At 46.7% G+C, this 14,998-nt stretch overlaps 1 protein-coding gene across 1 annotated transcript in view; it reads right to left on the bottom strand.

The window, feature by feature from the left end:
- Window positions 1–994: 994 nt before the first annotated feature.
- akap6 (A kinase (PRKA) anchor protein 6) overlaps window positions 995–14,998 on the bottom strand; it is a 163,022-nt gene continuing 149,018 nt past the window's right edge. The window contains exons 19-22 of the mRNA XM_070842964.1: window positions 8,563–11,559; window positions 6,510–7,772; window positions 4,107–4,205; window positions 995–1,173 (exon numbers count right to left, since the gene is read on the bottom strand). Of these exons, the coding sequence (XP_070699065.1) occupies window positions 1,129–1,173; window positions 4,107–4,205; window positions 6,510–7,772; window positions 8,563–11,559 (4,404 nt within the window). The 3' untranslated portion in view covers window positions 995–1,128. The remainder of the gene's footprint in view (window positions 1,174–4,106; window positions 4,206–6,509; window positions 7,773–8,562; window positions 11,560–14,998) is intronic.

Below are 14,998 nucleotides of genomic sequence, written 5' to 3'. Positions count from 1 at the left end.
GAAAGCTTCTACTAACTTTGTCCACTTTTTCAGATTATAGAGTCTCTGTAGTTGTGTGACGCCAATATAACAGTTTACACAGCGTTGCAGTGTGGTGCCGATACTACGGGATGACGAGCTTCTACCAAAGCTGCTACTGTGAACAGACCTACTGAGTTTGACCAAGTCACAGCAACATTATGAATACTGACATCATCTAGGGACACAGACCGAGTGTTATGTTGAGGAGGTAACATGCTACTTGTGCCACAACACTGCAGCAGACAGTTTTAACAGTGTGTAAATAAGAGAACAGGGTGCCCACAACAAACCCGTAACATTCAGCTGATCCCAAATCAGCTGCACAGCGTTTCTCTACATTACTCGCACCCACAGCTGAGTAATAACTCTTGGTCTTTAGTTTAGGTTGGAGTGGGATCGTCAGACCTCTGTGCCTCAGAACCAGACAAAACATGCTTCAAAAATAAGATTAAAAACGATTTAGATTTTTTTAAAAAAAGATAAAGTTGATTCTGGGCTGCCTTTGCTTAGACAGAAGACTCCATTTTGTTTACTCTGATCTTATGTGTTAATACAACAAATAACTATCTGACCCGTTAGTAAAATATCTCTCTACAGCTGTTTTTATTTAGAAATACAGGATTTAACTGCAATAAATTATTTCTAGCCAAACATCTGCATTATATTCACCCTTAAACTGTTGGATTATAAACTGAATATACTGTGTTTGCTCATTTATGATTCTAAAAATCAATTTGATTATCACATTGAAATGATTTTTGGATGTGTTGTTGTTCTTAAATCTTTTTCTGAATCACCTTAAAACTGTATTTTGACGTGGCCAACTCAAAAACATGCTCAGCCAAACCCTTGAAAAACTGCTTCAGAATCTCTCAGAAACTCACTGGACACAAGTTCAACCCTGAAATGACACTCGTTGGTACTGTGGGAACCCTGAAACTGCTGGATGAGTCCTCAGTCCAGTTCCTTAACGATCTGTTCGGTTACAGCGGTGAGATTTGGGGGATCAGAGGGGTGAAAGGCTCCAGGAGCAGAGAGGGGGCATCCAGAGAGATGAAGCCAAGGAGAGAGATCAGCTCAGTGGGGAGGAGATGGAGAGATTCCCCCCTACAGCTGGATCCTGGAGCTTCCTGCTTCCAACACGGGTAGTCTCTGGATGGAGGGAGAGAGAGGAAGAGAAATGTCACTGACATTCCTTAAAAACACCACTCTTTTTAAACCTGAGCCCCATTTTTACATATTTTGGGCTCAAGATGACAGCAGAAACAGCCATTACATCACTCCCTTCAAAGCCACCAGACTCCATTGATAAAAATAGTAATTTTACCTCTCAGAGAACGGGAGTTGACGGTATACTGCTGCCTTGATCGCTGCCTTGATCGATTAGTTTGTTTGTGTAACTGGTCTTTTAAAGAGTTTGTCTGGATCTGAACTAATGTGTTAAAGCACCAGAGTCAAAGCAACTTCACCAGCAGCTCCTGTGTGTCTACGAGGTAAAATCCCTGTTTTTGTGAATGGAGTCTGGTGTGTGTGTGCAGAGAGCGGATCTTCCAGGTCTCTTTCTGTAGGGATCCTTTCCATAATGCTGTCACACACTTAGAATAACACTCTGAGCCTGTCAGTGGCTAAAACAAGCACTGACAGGTGAGGGCACCCCAAAGGATTACACTGCATCCCGTGTCACGGCTGCTGGCTGAGGGTTATATATGTAAAAATAGGGGCCAGGATTTAAAAATACTGTATACCACCAAGTCTGGTGATATTCCATAATTGTCTCCTTGTCAAAAAAGTCCCAATAAAAAGACCAAAACCAACATTGAATGTATTCTTTGTTTTATTCACAGCCTGTTAGATCTTCCTCCTCTGAGCCGCAGAGCTCCACTGTTCTCTAAAAACTGGTGAAAAAAACATCAGAGAGCCGCCGGGTGACATGTTCCCTCATCACCAAATGTGGATTCACCCACTGTTGGATATCGTCACCAGGAAATACACCAGTTCCTCCAGTTGGAGTATCGTTTCTACAGTGAAACTATATATTGGTGAGACGTTTTTTTTTTTTAAAGATCTTCTGACTTCCTGATCAAAATTCATCATCGCTTTCATTCCCTCACATCAATGTTGATATATTAAACTCTACTCTGATGCAAATTCTATTAAAGCATTTTTTAAAAATCTATAATAAATAATAATTCATCCACATCCAGTTAGAGATACAGTTTCATGTCGCCTCCTGCTCTGTAGATTTTTCTGTTTCCCCCTGAGTGTATCACATATTCAGTTGTTTTCTGCTCGCGTTTTTCTATGAAACTTTTCAAACATGAGTCAGTGATGAAACCTGAGCGCGCACACACACACACACACACACACACACACACACACACACACACACGCACACACACACCGTCTCTCTCTCTCTCTCTCTCCTGTGTGTTTTGCTGCAGACCCTCTGCTGTCTGGGTCACAGAGCACATCATGAGCCGCATTCACGATTGCTTTAATTGCACCTGTGTGTGTGTACAGTGTCTGTGTGTGTGTGTGTGTGTCTGTGTGAACAGGTGGGCTAGGCAGGGGCACGCCATGGGGGTCAGGACCAGCTGTACGCATCACCAATATGATGTGTGTGTGTGTGTGTGTGTGTCCTTTGTCGTGGGGTTTACATACATTGTGTGTGTGCACACTGAGCTTGATTTTGCACTTTCATTTGTGTATTTCTTTGTATGTGTATGCAGGTTTGTCCTCTGGTGTGTGTGTGTGTGTGTGTGTGTGTCAGTATGACTGTGTGTGTGTGTGGACAACATGTCTGTCTAACCTGCAGCTGTTGGGCTGTCAGAGCTTCTACCTGGACTCTCATGCCCTGCCCTCAGGTGTGTGAGAGTGTGTGTGTGTATGTGTGTGTGTTTGGAGTATGGGGGCAGTAGGTTTTGCTTAGCCCTGAAGGCACCCATAGGGCGGCCACATCACACTCACTCACCCATGTGCACACACACACACACACACACACACACACAGATTGTGTCAGTGATGGCCTTTGTTCCTGTTCTGCAGCTTTTCTGGTTTGATCTGAATTTAAAAATAAAAAAAAAACATGTTGAAAATCAAAATAAATTCACTGTGCAGCCACAACCGGAGCTTAAATCCCACAATAATTCACAGGAACTGGACGACAGTATTCCAGTGATTTCATTTAATCCATTTGTGAAGGAAAAGTGTTCCTTTAATCTTAATCTGTTTTTCCTTTAAAGGCAGTGAGCACCACGCAGACTAAACAAACACACCACACACTTATCGTTTGGAGATGTTGCAGCAGGAAGAACACAGTCGGTTTGGGATTTAACTCTGTGTGAGAAGGTGCAGGTTAACTTCTGACGCTCGATCTATCATGGATCAGTAAGGATCCTGTTGTGTAAAGATGTGAATCATTATGGAGGGGATCCAGCCTTTGGTCATGCATGTGTGTATTTGTCTGTCAGCAGCTAATCTCTCACACTACTGGAGCCGATCAGCCAGATAATCATCGAGCATATCTATGCAAGTACGCTGAAGAACCTCACATAGATGTGATGATTCAAATCATACTGACTGTTTTCTAACGTCCTCTCGCTCCAAACCAGCCGCTCAGGGCCACAAGTTATCAACAACGTCCTCACTTTGACGTCACAGAGCAGAAGGTTATCGGCGAGGCTAAAGACTTTTGGTTTTAAACCAGATTTCAGCTCCACACACACGTTATGATCCACTACAGTTACATACGATGTGACATGGATAAATCCCTGCTTCTGTTATCCTCACCGCCATCTTGATGGCTGATGACAGCTGTCGTGTCGAAGCGGTTAGGTTTAAGTTAGACATAGATAAGTTCTGCACTCAGCTGGGTTCCTGGTTTATTCCTCAGTTAGTGAAGCGCCTCCACCAGTGCCTTCAGGCTTTTATTTCAACAGCTAACGAGCAGCTTTCTGTGACAATAATAGTTAATGTTGGAGCAGAACAAACAACTAAAAGTCTAAAAGCCTCCAGTGACACATGACTGATGCTGAAATACCAGAATGGACTTCTTCATCTGTGTGTGTGTGTGTGTGTTAACTCACTCTGACTGTCCCCGCCCTCGAGGTGGGCGGTCTCACTGAGGCTTGGCTCCGCCCTGGTGCTGCTCTGGAGGCATGATGGACAGCTGACAGAGAGCTCACCTGGGAATACACAGGTAACAAAGAGAGACAGAGAGAGAGAGAGATGAGACGACAGAGCTCAACAAGAACGGCAATAAAAAGGGTTGCAAAGAGAAAAAAGATGGAGGAAGCACGTGATACAGCTGAGAATGAGAAAACAATGTTCCACTTTATTCAGAGAGAGAGATGGATGCAGGAGAGCGAGTAAAGGAGAGAGACAAACAAGGGAAGAGAGCGAAGAATAAATCAAAACGGCATTATCGGGCTGAAACATTGTTTGTCTTTGTTTTCTAATCGGCTTGTTCTTTCTTTGAGCCCAGACTGATGAAAAGTTGCAAATTAAAACAACGAGCATCAGGCCGAAAACAATTCTTTTCCTCACTCTCTTAATTAGTTCACAACTAATCGCTTTGTAAAGACTTGTATCGCTATTATCCCTCTCCATACATCCAGCAGTGCTACAACTGTCACACACACACAATAACAGACACACGTTAGCATATGTGGTCACGGTTACATGCACACACACACACACACACACACACACACACACACACACACACACACACACACACACACACACACACACACACACACACACACACACACAGCGTGACTGCACACGTGTTGGAAGCACATCGACCTCCATCTTTGCGCCTGGTGTTTGACGTTCTTTTGATGGATTTATAATCTAATGGGGAAACTATCACACATGAGACAGAATATGATGAGATTCATCGTTCCCTCGAAAGCTCTGGATCTTCTCTGGAAATGCAAAAGTAAAATCCTTAAAATGTAGAAGAAAAAAAAAAAAGTATCTTCAAAAACAAATAAATTAAAGAGAATCTAAAACATTTTGAGAAAATAAAAAAGGAAAAACTGGTGCTTCTTGTAACTGCACTCCAAAAACAAAAGTTTTGGCGTTAAAACTTTTCGTTTCAGGTCCCGTGACTTCCTGCCCCACTCGGCTAACTACTAGCTAGCTTGTTGGCTAACAGTGTTGCTATTATAGCACGGCAGGGTTAGCCCACCTGGCTAGCACTGTGGTGACACACCTGTGGTCACAGTCTGCACCTGGTCAGAGGTCAGACCTCACATTAATGAGCTCACCTCCTGATTGCAGCAGTTACACAGACATGAACTGATCTTGGGCAGAGTGTCACTCCTATAATTGTTGTTGTGACCCAGCCGTTAGTCACCGACGCTGCTCATTCTGCACCACAGCACTTATTGCTGTGGGATGTAACGACCACTGCAGCAGGGAGGGTCCTCTAGCGGGGACTCCTGTTGATGTATTCTTACCCGTCTCTTACAGTAAGACTGTTTGGATCCACCTAATTAATGTGATTCTGTTTTACGGTGCAGTAAAAATCTTATTTATTGCACTTTGAAAAGCACAAAGGACGCGAAGCCCACATTAACATTCGGTGTGACAAAACGACGGGAGGCTCCTCTGCTCTAGATCAAAATTGAAACAACCTCTTCAGCTGAGCCGTGTTCCTCTGTGAGAGAGTGAAAGGTGATAAACAGAGGAGGTAGCAAGGTTGCAGAGATTGTATAAAAAAAAAAAATTTGCATAAGGAAATAGAAAACTTAAAAAGAGCACAAACACGCTAATTCAGCGCTGAAATGAATTGAACGATCACTGCGGGACGGGGAAAGCTCTTAGCTGATGAATCCTAATGAAATCTGACTGATAGTAATTATGCTGATGTTGTTCTGTGGACCTTAACCTTTTAACTAAAAAACTGAGAAGTCTGCAAATCCCCCCTTCCATTAACACCTGAGGGAGGAGAGAGGGATGAGGCAGAGGAGAGAGGGGACGAAGAGCAAGAAAGGAGAGAGGGGACGAAGAAAAAAGTAAGAGGAGTGAGAGTCAGATGTGTGGAAAAGCGACGACGGAGAGATGAGGAGGAGAGGAAGATGGAGAGAGAGGAAGAGGAAGAGAAAACGAGAAAGAAAAGAGGGGAAGTAGATAAAGAGAGACGAGAGGAGGGATGAGAAAACAGGAGAGGATAAGAAAGGCAGAGGGGGAGGAGGGAAGGTGAGGATGAGGATGAGAGGATGACTGTGAAGGAGGGGAGAAGAGAAAGGTGGGGAGGAAGAGGGGGAGGAGGAGGAGGAGAGGTTACGCATATCAGCACCTCTCAAGTCCGTCTGGCCTCAGAAATGGAAATGAGAGAAACGCACACTGGCCTCATTACATTCACACTCACTGAGGGGCTCGGCTCGGACTAATACCTGGAGTGGAGAGGTGAAGAGCAGTATCAAGGCCCTGTATAATGTCCTCCGATAGCAGATCAGGCTAATATGTGGAACACTAACCTGCTTCTCCGCAGCTGTCTTTGCTTCCTGCTGCGAGCCGCTCCGCCCTCTCCTCCCCTTCTCCTCCTGCTTCACCCGCCGAGTATCCACCTCTCCTCGCCTCCCCCCGTCCTCCCTATCTGCCTCTCTCATCGCCGAGCAGTTAATTTTGGGATTAATACGCATGGCGGTGGCGGCTGGCTCTTTTGAGGGATTTGTAGCAGAGCTGCAGACACTTATCTTGGTCATTACGGCGCCCATATTGGATTCAAGCGTTTTAGTATCTGCCAAACATTCGGCTGCGGAGGAGTCTATCGGGGCGACACGCGCCCGGGGATTAAGATAAGAAGGCCCCTCATTACGACTCCTCTCCTCCTGCAGCGCGCTGACACTCGCAGCGGCCGCGACTTCTCCTCCAGCGACATCACAGAGGAGGTGTGGGTTCTCACCTCGCTTCTCTTCCTCGGCGCCAGAGGACACGGGAGGAGGAGGAGAGGAAGGGTTGTCACATTCTGGTTTGGAGCCGGGCCCCCGGAGGGAGGCGGGGACGCTGTTCGAGGGCGAGGAGGTGGAGAATGAGCTGTAACAAGGGGAGAAGGAGCTCTGCGTTCCCTCTGTGGGAGTGGATCCTTGGAAATACAGGTGATCCTGGTCTCTATCCAACTCGGACTCCTTTGAGGAAGACAGGTAGCTCGGACTGTCGCCTGCTTCGCAACTAGCCCCCTCTTGAGACAAACACTGAAGACTATGGTTTGGTTTTGAACAAGGCGAGTAGGCTAGACTGTTCAGTTCGTAGCCAGACTCCAGGGAGGACAAAAACTCCAAACTTTCCTTCAGCAAGAACGGCCGTGGTTTCTTGGTGAACACCATGCTGTAGCAGAGGGGAGGGCCCAGGTAAACCTCCTCCGTACAGGCTGCAAACAGGGTCTCCTCGTCCCTGATGTCCGGGCTGGGGGGCAGGGATAGAGAGGGGCTAGCTGGCTCAGCGGCGTGGCTACCGTTAGTCTGGCTATCGGCCGACTGCAGATCGAGCGCGCAGACGTTGACGCGAAGGCCCGGCGAGGAGTGTCTGGTGCTTGTGCGGAGCTCAGGGCTGGGGCTGGGGCTGTGGAGGCCTTGTGTCGGCGTGGCGTACGACGGGATGCTGTAGGGCACCGGAGTGGAGCTCTTGTCCTCGGAGCACTGGCTGACCTCGCCACAGTCGCTGTCGTGGGAGGAGAGAGACAGGTAGGAGTAGAAGTCTCCCTTACGAAGGTGGAGAGGGCGGTGGGAGTGTTCGAGGACCTGAAGGAGAAGGAAGGAGGGAGCGTGTCAACATTTGTCTTGTGGTTGTTTTCATGCAAAGACAGTTGGTGTTACAGATTTTGAAGCCCTTTTTGAGCCTCAGTTCAGATTCAGCACTAACAAGGGATGTGATTTATGCTGCTGTTGTTTTACTTTCAGTTTAGTTTGATCTAATTCTTTCATGTAATATATACATTAGTCATATTGTCTTATATCTGCGGTCTTTGTTTTGAATTATGTACTATTTTATTTTTGATTATTGTCATTTCAACACAAACCAAACCACCCAAGAAACCGTCTAGTGTTAATTAGCGCGGTAAAATTTCTGTATATTTATATTTTTCTGCCTGATTTCTTTTTTCTTTTTGGAAATAAAACGAAGGCTGAAAACTGATTAGCTTTTAGATTTCTTCACTTGAAAAAAAGATACTGAAGAAATTAGTCATTACATCCTAAAAGTTATGATCTGTGATGCGATTTATTGAATTACTCCAACCCAGTGAGCAAATTAACTCAAATAACTTTTGCTACTTTGGATTAATTTGTCCTCAAAATGTACAGAATATATGAGGTCAAACTTCAAATGCTCCAAAAGTCTTAAATCATTTGATTCGTTTACTATCTGCGTCCATATTCAATTGTTATTCTAACTTCTGTTTAATTAGGGTTTTTGCATTTGTAATTTAACAATTTGTCTGCAGTTTCTTTGTAGTTGAATCCATAACAGGCCAATTGTTTCATCACACTGTCTCAACTGGAGTTTTAACATTTTCTAGCACTCATTCTGTACCTTGTCTCTGATCTGTGCTAGCGATGCAGGACCCTGGTCCTGGGTGGACCCGCTGTTGTCGGTCTGGTTCGGCTCCTCCAGCTGATTCTCTTTGCTCTTCAGCGCCACCGAGGTCATGTCAATAATCTCCATCACAAAGTCGTGCACGTTCTCCTTCTTGCCCTCGTCCACGCTGCGTGGATGGAGGGAGGAGGGGGAGGGAAGGTGCTTGCAGCAGGTGGAGTGAGAACTGTGCCGTCTCTTCGGGGGCAGGGACGACTCCTTGTCTCTGACTTCCTTCCTCGTCTCCTCCGTCACGAAAGACGAGAATTTGAACTTTTCCTGGATGGTGATGGCCTTCCGGCCCCCGGCTACTGGCCTGCTGTTGTGCGAGGCATTGTGGGATCCGCAGTCCTCAACAGGCGAGAGGGACGGAGGCGAGGGGACGGACGAGCTGTGGCAGGGCAGCTCCCCTCTCAGCTGTCCCACTAAAGAGGAAGCACGTGTGGACGGGAAGGAGAGCCGCTCGTGGGATGGCGAGGAAAGCTGCTTCGTTGAGTTCGGTTCTGTTTTCGCTATCAAGTCGCCGACGTCCTGAACTGACTCTCCTAATTTGACGAACACGTGAGACTCCCTCATTGACTCTCCTTTCTTTATGAACACACTTGACTCCTCTCGGAGGAGTTCGTCGTCCTCGTCTTTCCCTTTTAAACAGCTCTGGTCAACATTTCCGTTCTCCACGTCATCCACAAACTGGCTGATGTAGCTTCTCGTTGCGTTTCTCCGGTTCTTCTCCTCTTCCTCCCGTTCTTTCTTGTCTCTTTTCATCATGTTGTTGCCACTATTAGAGTTGGTTTCTATCAATTTTGCAGCTGAGCGATTGAGAAAACTGTGCTGCTCCTTGTTCAGAGAGGACGACGCAAAGGTGGAGGACAGGTGGGTTCCACACTGCAGCTCGTCCCGGAGGCCCGCTTCTGTTCTAGAGGAAGAGGAAGACGAGGTCCGGGGAGACCTGATCCAACTCTGCAGCTCCCTCTTCATGTACTCCAGCCCCAAGACGTAAGAGCCCTCCATCTCCTCCTCATCGTCGTCATCATTACCAGAAGAGGCACTGCTCAGCCTCTCCTCTTCTTCGTCCTCTCCGTCCCGAACACCGAGCTCCTCCTCAGTGAGCGTGAGCGTGGAGGAGGACAGAAGGTCGCTGTCGTCCTCATCTTCATCTGTGCATGCCGACGTGCAAGAGACGTTCACGACCAGGCTCAAGCTGGCAGCATCTGCTTCATCCATCCCTTGTCCTCCTCGGCTGTTTCCGTGGCAACGTTTCCTGTAGGAGCTTGAGTTGGCATTGGCTGACGTGGTGGGATCCAGCAAGTGATGCCGCTGATTTCTGAGCATGGCGAAGTCTTCAGAACCCAGAGACGACTCCTCAGCGCTGCTCAGCTCCGTTAGCGATGCTGTCGCTGAACTCTCGTTGATCAGAGACGGCGGTCCTTTCCGCGTAGAGCCTGAAATCCCAGAGAGGGGAGCGTGTCGACCTCCGAGAGAGGGCGAGGCGGGGAGTCTGCTCCGCTGCTGGGAGCTGCTCCGAAGCGTCATGTCGGAAACACTGCGAGTCATCTTTGCCGTCGTAGGGCTCTGGATGTTCTCCAGGCGTTGCAGGAGATCGAGAGTTCTTCGACTCAGCTCCCCAGAGGACGGTTGCCCTTGCACACTTTCATTGTTCTCTTTCCCTTCTTCACCTCCGTCCACCTCTCTGCCCTGCCCCAGGTCCAGCGCTCTCAGGCTGGCCACGCTGCCCCCGGTCTCCTCTTCTGTGCTCTGACTTGGGACCAGGCAGCTCTCCAGAGAGGCGCTACGATGCAGCTGGTCTTTGTGGGGAAATAACTCGACACCCAGAGCCAGAAGAGACTCCAGAGAGGAGCCCTGAGATAATACTGGACTGGACGCCCGGCGGCTGAGAGCCGGAGGAGTCTCCAAACCATTGAACTGGTCAACTTTGAACCCTGTGATGCCACTGCGGGGCAGAAAGGGCTTTGAGAAGTCTACACCGAGTCCTTCCACCTCAAAGTCCGAGTCCGAGTCAGCGGGGGTCAGGATTCCACGCCCATTGATTAGGATCTCAACCGCCTCCCCTCCTCCCCTTCTGTGTCTCCTCTTTTTCTCCTCCTCCCTGTTTCTTCTGCTCTCCCCTCTGAGTTCATCCCTCCTCCATCCTTTCTCCTTCATATTCTCCTCTGTCTTGGTTCTTTGGTTGTACCCGGTGACACAGTCTTTGTCCAGAACCAAATGGCTCCCATTTACAGTTTCACGTTTTCGCTGCTCCTCTTCCTCCTCCTCCCCCTGATCCACTTCCTCTCCTTGGATTTCAGAGTTCGTTGTCATGGTCTCAGTGTCTCCTGTATCGATCCCGCTCTCGCTCTCTGATCGCCGACTGCTCACCGACTGGCCGCTTCCTCTGCCGTCCTCCCTCTCGTTCTCCCCATCGCGGCATCCAACGAATTTATCAACTCCTCGGGTGTTCAATCCTCCCAGGAGGTCCGGGAGGGATTCGATGGAGGAAAATGAGGAGTCCTTACTGAGGCTCTTCAGTAGGAAGTGCTTTTCCAATTTTCCTGATTTGTTTTTGTGCAGCAAGGAGGAATTGTGGGGAAACTGAGGCTGTCTGTACAATTCGACATGATGGAGGCTGTACACCTGGTAGATGTTGTTGTTGTTAGGAGGAAGAGTTTGTGAGATCACGTTGGGCTGAACCTCTGACGAGGATCCACCCCTCATACTAGACATCCTCTCCGGTTGATTCCCATTAGACGTGGCGCTGTCCCAAGGTAGATTTGGTTGCGTGGGAAGGTTGTGCGTGAGTTCAAATTCTGGTACTTGTTGTGGCTCTGCTTCTGTGATTGTCATGTCAGTTTCATCCCATTCCCAGGAGTCATCTGGCGGTGGGACCACTGGACCAGCTGGGACGGGGCTGATCTGGTGGAGGTCTACTAGACCTGGTTCCAGAAAGTTTCGAGGAACCTGCAAAAGGAAGAAAAAACACATGTTTGATATTGTTCAGCAAGCATAAAGAGGAATTCCAACTGCCTCAGCTGCTAAAGCACAAACCATGAACCAACAAAGCCTGAACTTTTAATCCTACTGCATGTCAAACCTCCTTTTTCTCTCTCTCTCGCCATGTGTGATGTCTTCTTTGTAAAACGGAGAACAGGATCATCTTAAAAACACAAAAACCATGTGTACTCTTAGGGGCTTTAGTACTGTCTATGATGTCCTGTTATAGCCGTCACTACCACCCTGACAGTGTGGTCTGCACGAGACGTATCTCCAAAATATCAACTTTAAAGCAAATAAGAAGAAGGTAATTGCTTTACACATCAGAATGATCCATCCCTGCTTCGACACCAATTTTAGCATTAAAGGAATGGTTCAATATTTTAGAAAGTGTGCTTTTACGGCTTTGTTGTGTCGAGGATGAGATGAGGAGGTAGTTATCAACCTCATGTTAATGTTAAGCATGGATGTGGATGTGGAGCTGGAAGGAGGACGTTCTAGCTCAGCATGAAGGATGCAAGCGGAGGGAAACAACTAGCGCGACTCTCTCCAACACCCCTACAGCACACAAATTAACATGTGGTATCTTTTTTTGTTCCACTACAGACAGTTCTTTATGGAGAACAGCGTGTCCGTCTGCTTGGTGCTTTTATGCAGCGTCAACAGATATTGTACAAGTTGTCAGAATATGGTGGGTCGGTTTTAGTTTTGGTCTCTCAACAGGCCGGACGGTGCCAAACTTAGCAACCTCACAGGGACACAAACACCAGGAGGAAGCTGCTCACCGTCACTGCACCATGCTTTAGTAAATAGGGAACTTTAGAAGTGTTGCTGGGCATATTTTTGAACTTTGGAAAGAAGCAGGAGAGCTGTTCTTCAGGTGTCAGTCTTTGCACTAAGCTCTCCTAGTCCCATTTCTGCTTTTTAAGAAGAATGGTTATTTGTTGTGGGACTGGTACATAACACTTCAAATCAATCTGGAGATGCAAAATAAAAGACAACATCATTTTCATCACACCGATTCTGATCTTGAAAGTGTGCACAGTGTGCATCGATCTTTTCGGGCCACAGGTGTGACATTCAGTCACCACTTTATTATTATTTCCAATTAAATGTTGTGTGCTGGTGTTCACCACTTAATCCACTGCGGAAAACTACATCTTAACAAGTCATTTTGGCAATTATTGAGTCCTAAATCAATAAGTTTAAAAAGATTCCTCGAAGCAAGAGAGCATTTTCCTGCAACTGCTGCAGCAATATGTTTAATTATATCTTCTTTCATGCTTCTGACATGACACAGGGCTTAATGACTTACATTTCCTTCATTTCTGGAAGCCTGTTTGGATGGAAGTGTAATAACTGCGCTGTTGTTTAAGTAGAGTACTTCTCTATTATCATTTAAAGTGCATGAAATGTTTTATTGTGTGCTATCAAACACTGCTGGAGAGTTAGGTCATGTTTTTTTCAGATGTTGTGTATCTTGTTTTGGCACCGGACTCGTTAAAAAGACGTGTTGAAAACCCCCGGCGTCCTTCCTGAGAGCGCCGCCGTCGCGACTCAGGCCTCAGTTTGAAAGAGACACACTGACACCCGACTCTGACAAAACACGTTCTGTGATCATTTAAAAAAGAGTAAAATCAGCCCACCCCAAAGCAATTGCTCATAAATCTCAACACAAATTATTCCGCTCTGGAACAAAGCGATGAATTATTCAAAAACGACTTCTGAGAGAAAGAGCACGAAGCTGAAAACCCCAAAGTAAATACGTAATCAAAAGCCTTCAGAAAGCTCGGCTGTCTAAAAATATGCTTAGACACAGGAATTCTTCCCTTCCACAGACATAATTATACAAATTGCTCCGCGTCTCGTTAACAAGAGAGGGGGGTAATTCGTATTAGCCATTCATAGCCTATTAATCTAATAAACTAGTTGGCTCTGTGCGTGTGTGTGAGTGTGTGTGTGAGTGTGGATATGGGCCTGTGTAATGAATTTCTATTAGATTTGTGTTTATTCCCCATGTGCTGATAAGGGAGATGGGGGTAATGACTGAACTGGGTTTTGCCACTGCAGACGCATTCAAAAACACATTCAGCGCTGAGGGGAGAGGCTATCAATCAGCCTAATCCAATCAAATCGAGTACTTGATGACCCACAAAAACCTTGTATATAATTTATATCTGTAATTTATCTCATTTCTATAATTTCATAACAGTTTATAGCTGAATTGCGAGTATTTTAATGACCACAGACGGAGGAAGGGAGGTGGCTTCTGGTGTCTGCTGGCCACGCCGGCTACAAACACACATTTTTAAAAGCAGAAAATACCTGTAAAGTGTTGTTGATTACCTGCCAAAGAGGCAAAGCTGGCAAGCTGGCAGAGCAGACAAATGTACCAGTCAAACATCAGTGATAAAATCCCACCCAGACTCCAGCAACGTGCCAAGGCATTCCTCCGTAAACTGTTGGACTGAATGTTCCTGACGCTGACTTTGGAGAAGCAGAGGGTTTTGGCAGGACTGAGTGGCCACGGAGGGTTCAGACATAGTCACACTGATTTACAGAATAAGATGTTTGGTGTATCTTGTACTGATATCTGATGTTCAGGTGTGACTGTTATCTAGACGGAAATAATTCACAAAGGTTTGAAATCTAAAAGATGTTGTCTACAATATTTCTCACCCTTGAAAATATTCAGGTTGAACCAAACAAAGCTGTTGTTCAAACTCGACCTGAAGGAAACTTAGCGATATGATGTGGCAAACAGATGCAGGTTTGGTGCCTCATCGCTGACCCTAAGTCTGAGCAAAGCATGTGTGCTCATCCAAAGACTTCACTCCATAAACCTGGAGAAGCTGGAGGAAACAACAGAAGGAGTTTCTGGTGTGTTGTGCATGAGATCGGTCCGCAAACACAAACACGGACAGTCGGTGTGTGTTTGGAGGTAAAACCTGACGGCTGAGGTGAGACGTCCCTCACAACACCTTCAAACAGCGAGGTTAGATCTCTTAGATTCTGTTAAGGCGGGTTCACAAAGTCACCGTCCTTCTCCTGCAGGGCTCAGAGCCTTTGCTCTGCAGTAGAGGGAAGATCATTAAAAACAGTTTATCCTCTGGGAACCACGTGTCAGTCATTTATATCAGGACAAAATAAACTTTTTCTTATACCCACACGAACATTATCAGAGTGTGGTGGTCACAGCATCCTCCTCCCTGTGTTTACCAGCCAGTGACAGCGTTTCGGTGTGTTTGTGTGCATGCAGGGGACCTGTGCACTGTTTTTTGGGCTGAAAATGGGAAACTTTTTCCCATTAGCTCTGGTTTGACTGCTCCCATTTGTTAGCATAGCATCTGCTGGAAGGCCCAAGGAGAGCGGAGCTATCTAGCAGCGTCTGGGTGATTATTCATGT

This window comes from Pempheris klunzingeri, chromosome 13, assembly GCF_042242105.1.
Source record: "Pempheris klunzingeri isolate RE-2024b chromosome 13, fPemKlu1.hap1, whole genome shotgun sequence".
Lineage (NCBI taxonomy): Eukaryota > Metazoa > Chordata > Actinopteri > Acropomatiformes > Pempheridae > Pempheris > Pempheris klunzingeri.
This window is presented reverse-complemented; position numbering and strand designations above follow the sequence as displayed.